The sequence below is a fragment of the Gastrolobium bilobum genome, unplaced genomic scaffold (assembly GCF_033153095.1).
Source record: "Gastrolobium bilobum isolate Gb01-03AN ecotype WA unplaced genomic scaffold, APGP_CSIRO_Gbil_v1 utg90103, whole genome shotgun sequence".
NCBI classification, from domain to species: domain Eukaryota; kingdom Viridiplantae; phylum Streptophyta; class Magnoliopsida; order Fabales; family Fabaceae; genus Gastrolobium; species Gastrolobium bilobum.
The window spans coordinates 4,859-11,859 of NW_026898187.1; the positions used below are offsets into that span (position 1 = coordinate 4,859).

At 31.7% G+C, this 7,001-nt stretch overlaps 1 protein-coding gene across 1 annotated transcript; it reads left to right on the plus strand.

Annotated features, from left to right (window-relative positions):
- The first annotated feature begins 3,997 nt into the window (after window positions 1-3,997).
- Window positions 3,998-4,966, plus strand: LOC133313653 (uncharacterized). Its single transcript, XM_061515046.1, has one exon. The coding sequence runs from the start codon at window positions 3,998-4,000 to the stop codon at window positions 4,964-4,966; it is 969 nt and encodes a 322-aa protein (XP_061371030.1).
- Window positions 4,967-7,001: the final 2,035 nt, after the last annotated feature.

Sequence of the window (7,001 nt, forward strand, 5' to 3'; positions counted from 1 at the left end):
GACAAATCCTTTTCTCTACTTTTAAGGGGTTTATTTGAGCTCAAATTCTGAAATAGGTTAACTAATCATTTTTGTGATTAAGTTTAGATGTCTTTATTTTTTAAAATAATAGGAATAAGAATAAATAACATAACTAATTAGAATAAAGCGAAAAAAAATATACGAGATAAAAAATAAAAGAAGGTGAAACACAAAAATAACATACTATACACGTTCTTTATTATTTGTTTGCATTTAAATAATTTATTGTTATTTTATATTGAGTATTTGATTTTCTATTTAGGTGGTGCCAAATTATAATTTGAAGCTTGATTAATTATAATTAATTATGTAATATATGTAATATATGTAATAAGTAAAAAAAAAACAAGCAGGTGCCTTGGCACCTGCTGGCGTATGTGTGGCTCCGCCGCTGCTTATATGTCATCGTGGGAGCTAAAGAATAAAGTTTGATAGTTGAGTAATGATTTTTTTTTTAGGAAGCATCTGTTTACAAAAAAAAATTATAAATTTTTACAAATTACACTATGTACTCTCAAAAATACATAATGTAATCTAGTATATTTTTGAGAATACATATTATAATTTGTAAAAAAAAATTATAAATATAATACTCCCCTTTTCTGTATGTGAAACAAGCAAATTTTGTTTAAATTTAGATACAAATTGATAAATGGGAAAGAAAAAGTTATACAGCTTGTTTGACAACTCTTAATTATTATTATTATTTAAATAAAAAACCTTTTAAAAAATTGTTAAAATTAAAGAATTTAATTTTAAAATAAAATAATTTAATTTTAAAATAAAATAATTTAAATATGCGTTTAGTAGTTATGTATTAATAGTTATAAATATCCGTGAACTATGTGGTTAACACTAGGTCTCTTTGGTTCTGATCCTGTGTTGACCACCTATATATCACCTACTCTGTCCTATGTATATATGGTAATGGAGGCAAATTTAGTAAGTATTACGAATGCACCAAATTTTTGATATATTTTTTATTTATAATTCATTATCTGATCATATAAGGAAAAGTTTGATGTAATATTATTATTTTTTATTAAATTATCTTGTTACCTAATTTTAAAATGAATTATTTTTATTATAATTTAATAAAATAAAACACGCACTACAGGAAATTATCTCTTGTTTGGTGAGTCAATAGGATATGATTAGCTTATCCTATTATCTCCTTTTATCCTATCCAATACATGATTTCTTATCTTATGAGAGGAGCTGGGTTATGATTCAATAGGATAGGATATCAATATTGGATACCCAATAAATACCCACGTTACCCAATATATTTGTATTTATTGCATTATATTTTATTTTTTCTTTCTCTTTTCTCCTTCAACATAATCTTATCAGATTACTAATCAGGTGCTCATCAAACACAGGAGGCTTATCAGCCCCATATCATATCCTACCCTTATCATCCTCATATCATATACTACCCACCAAAAAAGTTTTCTATATATATAAGGCAACCCTTGCATGTCAATGTAAACATTCAGCAAGAATCCAAAACCTTCCAAACCAGACCAAGAAAAAGAAAAAGAATCCAAAATCTTCCGAATCCAAAACCTTTCTTCTGATAGTGATGGAGTCAGAGGTCCCAAGACTCGTTTTCTATGTCCTCGCTTAAACCGTTTCCGCTATATACAAAACTCATCAACACTGGCCTCAGATTCTTGAATGCCTTGTGTCGTCTATCGCTTCAAACGACGACGACAAGTTTCGTGAAGTCGCGCTGTTGGTTTTGTGTTCGTTGCCAAACGATTGTTGTTTTCTTGTCGTCTAAAGGGTCCTTGCTTGCCATAAATTTATTATGGGGTCAAAGTTTAGCAAGGAAATTATTTGGTATTGGGAATTGGTCTATTATATATACGAAACCCTCAAACCCCTAATGATGAGTTATCTAAAACAGGTTATAGGCATCGAATGAACTTACATGTTAACATTTGTATTTACAGCCCTTAAAAAGATAAAATTAAGTGATATATTTGGATAATTGTTTCTTATGTTGTAAGAGATAATTTTATCTTCTATATACATAAAAGTGTATGAGGTCCATGTGAAGAGAAGTGAAAGAAAAAGATAATATAAACCTCACATATTATATATATATATATATATATATATATATATATATATATGAGATAAAATTATCTCTTACAATATTAAAAACATTAATCTCATAAATAAAATGATATATGATGAATGTTTAGACTAGATTACTTAACTAATATTGATGATGCATAACATATATTTAATTGATGGGTTTTATAATTCTCATTTAACATGATAACTTGAATTTTCCTACACACCCTTCGATTTCTGTGTCAACGTGGGTCCTACACATAATTTTTTCTTACATACGGGTCCCACATGTTTTTTGTCTCTACAACATGAGAATTCAATTCTCATGTTGAATGAGAAATATAAAACCCTTAATTGATATAATTAATAATTGTCTTTTCATTCTCTATTGTGAAAATTATTGAAAATGTTAGGATTCTAATTTCTGTAATTATGTCACGTCAAACGGCCTGGAATAAAAGTTAAAGAAAATATGGTTATTTTGTAATATCAATTATCTATTGGATCAAAATCATTTTAGACAGTTACATTTCCAATCTTGCATCGTCGATCATATTTATATCTAACGATTCTGATTTATTATATATGTAAGTCATATATACAAAGCAAATCAATGGCTAAATTAAAAATAGGTATAATTTTTTTATTCTAGTATAAGAATACCTGCCTTAAGCTATTTAATAAGAGTAATTTTGTTAATACGAATATATGATAGTCCATGACTATTTCATCAAACCCTTTTATTTTTATTGAATAGAGTGATATTCCAAACCAAATGTAACCATACTCCATGCACCTGAGGCAAAGAATTGACTCCAACACTTGTTTCTACTTTCTGGGATTCTAGCATGATCCATTATCAAATGGGCTAAAGGAACAACCTACAAAGGATATGACGTGGCAAGATTACTTGCTCTCTCTCTTTTTGGTAATAAATAAAAATTCTTTAATTATAATAAATGTTAAATAAAATATTTTTATTATGTGGAATGCTTTTATCTTTCATTTTATTTTATTAATTTTTTCAAATTAATCAAAAAAGAGATCGATCTTAACACTTGTTTTTTTTTTTTTAATAAAAAGTTGCATGTTTCTGATTTTTGTTTTTTTTAACATTATCCTCCGGTAATCTTATAGGTTCCCAACTAATTTGGAGTTCAAGACGGATTTAGAATTAGGATTTTAATCCCCTTTCAAAAATAATATTAAAAAAAATGTAACACATATTTGTATCCTCACTTGTTCAACTTTCACACGTCAATTATTGCATGCTTTTGATTTTGTTTGAACGAGCCCACTTTTGTCTAAATATTAGTAATAAAAACTAGTTTTTGGGACTTCTACCTACAGATCAGGATAATTGATTCTTGCCTCATCTATGACCAACAGTTTTATCAACGTAGGGGTATTAATTTGTCTCCAGTTTGAATCAATACAATACACTTATTTATTTAAATATGGGTATTAATTTGTCTCCAGGCTCCAGCAACCTTATTTGAATCAATACAATACACTTATTTTTTTTCTCTCCATGTGCCGGGCGCAACGTCGTTTAACTTCTTGTTCTTTTTGTTAATATATACAGTAGCTTGTAATTAATTCAGTTAGTTAGAAGTCTGTTAGTTAGATGTTAGTTATTTCTGTTATTTACAGTTAAAGAGTCTTTGCTTCCGTGCTTTAGTTTGATTGCTGTTGTATATATATCAGCAATGTAACCTTGAGAATTCATTCAATACATTCAATCTTTTTCATCTTTTATCTAGTTTTCAATATGGTATCAGAGCTCATCTAGAGCTCTGGTATTCACCCTCTCTTGTTCCCAATTCTTCTCAAAATATTTTCCTTCTTCTTCCTTTCGAAATTTTCTGTTTTCTTTTCATCAATCAAGAAAATGGAAGATGCAGCATCAGCACCAACTCAAAGAGCAGTACCAAACCAGAATACAACACCAGCACCAGAATCCAAACCCTATTACCTACATCCCAATGAAAGCTCATCGCTGGTCTTAATATCTCCTTCAATGAATGGAAAGAACTTCCACACATGGCAAAGATCAATGCGTATGGCACTCCTATCCAAGAACAAGCTTGGTTTTGTTAATGGAACAATCAAGAAACCAGATGATGACAGTCCTCTATTTGGTTCATGGGAAAAGTGTAACACTATGATAATTTCTTGGCTCAATCGATCCATCTCAGAATCCATTGCACAATCAGTGCTTTGGATGGAGAAAGCAGATGATATATGGAACAACTTCAAAGACAGGTTTGCTCAAACTGATATGTTTAGAATTTCTGATCTTCAAGATGAAATTTTCAAATTGCAGCAAGGAGACAAATGTGTTTCAGATTACTTCACCCAATTAAATATTTTATGGGATGAATTAGAAAGCTTACAGCCAATTTTACCATCTTGCGCATGTGGAGCAGCAACACAAGTAAAGGATACTCGTGAAAGGGACTATGTAATAAGATTCTTGAAAGGGTTAAATGACCAATTTGAACATGTGAGAGCTCAAGTAATGCTCTTAGACCCTCTTCCATGTGTTAACAAAGTATTCTCATTGATTCTTCAGCAAGAAAGGCGCCTGAAAATAGGAGTCCAAGATTCACAATCTTTCATCAATATTGCTGAACAACAAAATTCCAGAGGACAACTAGACAGAGGACAGACTCGATATCATCCAAATTTCAATCAGAACTTCAACCAAGGTTTCAATCAAGGAAGAGGCCAAGGTTTTAATCAAGGAAGAGGCCAAGGTTTCAATCAAGGAAGAGGTCGTGGAAATAAGTTTTGCACATATTGCAAGAGAACAAACCATACCATCGAGACATGCTATCTCAAGCATGGATTTTCATGAAATTATGGGTTTATCATATTACCGGAAATTATCTCTTGTTTGGTGAGTCAATAGGATATGATTAGCTTATCCTATTATCTCCTTTTATCCTATCCAATACATGATTTCTTATCTTATGAGAGGAGCTGGGTTATGATTCAATAGGATAGGATATCAATATTGGATACCCAATAAATACCCACGTTACCCAATATATTTGTATTTATTGCATTATATTTTATTTTTTCTTTCTCTTTTCTCCTTCAACATAGTCTTATCAGATTACTAATCAGGTGCTCATCAAACATAGGAGGCTTATCAGCCCCATATCATATCCTACCCTTATCAGCCTCATATCATATACTACCCACCAAAAAAGTTTTCTATATATATAAGGCAACCCTTGCATGTCAATGTAAACATTCTGCAAGAATCCAAAACCTTCCAAACCAGACCAAGAAAAAGAAAAAGAATCCAAAATCTTCCGAATCCAAAACCTTTCTTCTGATAGTGATGGAGTCAGAGGTCCCAAGACTCGTTTTCTATGTCCTCGCTAAAACCGTTTCCGCTATATACAAAACTCATCAACACTGGTCTCAGATTCTTGAATGGCTTGTGTCGTCTATCGCTTCAAACGACGACGACAAGTTTCGTGAAGTCGCGCTGTTGGTTATGGCCATGACTGAGGTAAAAGAGTACGGTGAACACGTGTGGCTGAACCTTCCTTCTCAAACTGTGGTTAGGTTGTTCCTCGTTTCTATGAAAATGCTTATGTGTATTGAAGAGGATTGTGGTGTTGGTGACCATGACCATGACCATGACTTTGGAATAAAGTGTTTGAAACAACTTTGTGTTACACTTGGAGGGAGTAAAGTATTGGCAATTGCTTCAGAACTGTTGCCTCTTTACTTGGATTCCAAGGAATGGAAGAAGCGCCATGCTGGAATTACACTGCTTACTGTGATCTCAAAAGAGTTCTCTGATGAAATGGTGACCTCATCATCTTAACAACTCTCTTTGCTTTGCTTTCATATATATTAATAACTTTTTGACTTAATTGCTGGTGAGGTTTACTACTTTCTCACACTGTCTAACCTTTGTTTATTAATTACATTTTTGGCAGGTATTGATGGAAAATTTTCTTGGGGAAGTGCTGACCAAAGTTTTGAATTCATTCCAAGACTCTCATGCTCAAGTTAGGTTGGCAGCTTTTAATTTTATGGAGACGCCTACAAACTTTGTCCATGTGGCGCAAACCCTTTATCATCCTAGGCTTCTGAATGCTTTTTCTATTGCACTTGACAATGATCAGGACTATAAAGTGAAGGTATTGTAGATATATAGATGTGAAATTGAATTTGAATTTACTTGCATCATGTTAAAGCTGATTATTATGATCTACAAACTTCCATAACCCATAGATAGTTGCTTCATTTCCCTGAAACATAAATACAGGAGAAACAACTCTGAAGTACATATAAACTCACTTTGCTAGTAGTCTAGGGGATTAATTCAGTTTTAGATTATTCACTTCATCCATTGCTTCATTTGAATGAATTTTGCTGCTAGTTTTTTGGTATGCCACTCATGACTATATAAACAAAGGTATAATCCCTGGTGTATAGTTAAAAGGTACCTCCTCTTATTATGATCAAGATACATACCTCCTCTCAATCTCATGTTGAAATTTTTTAGCAATTTATCTTTTGATAGTTTTTCTTTGAAATGAACACTTGGGGTGGGATCGTTGGCAATGCTTGGAAGCATGAACAGTGTCTAGATATTTTACTCATCCTTCCATTCTTTATATTTTCACTATCACCGAGCAAGTCATTATTGTTATTATCATCAGCATGTGTGTCTTCTTTATCTTATTTTTCAAACATGTATTATAAGTTAATAATCTTGTGTTTCTTTTATAGGAAAAAGCTGCCTCAGCAATGCTATTCTTTCTAAGGAACACTCTTCCAGAGAGCTTAACTATGTTCAAGGACGTGGACACCGAAATGGGCAAATTGTTGTCATTGCTTCAGGTAAAAATTACAATCTTTTTTTA

Coding starts and splice junctions, on each gene's coding strand:
- LOC133313653 (XM_061515046.1), top strand. CDS start 3,998: ATGGAAGATGCAGCATCAGCACCAACTCAAAGAGCAGTACCAAACCAG.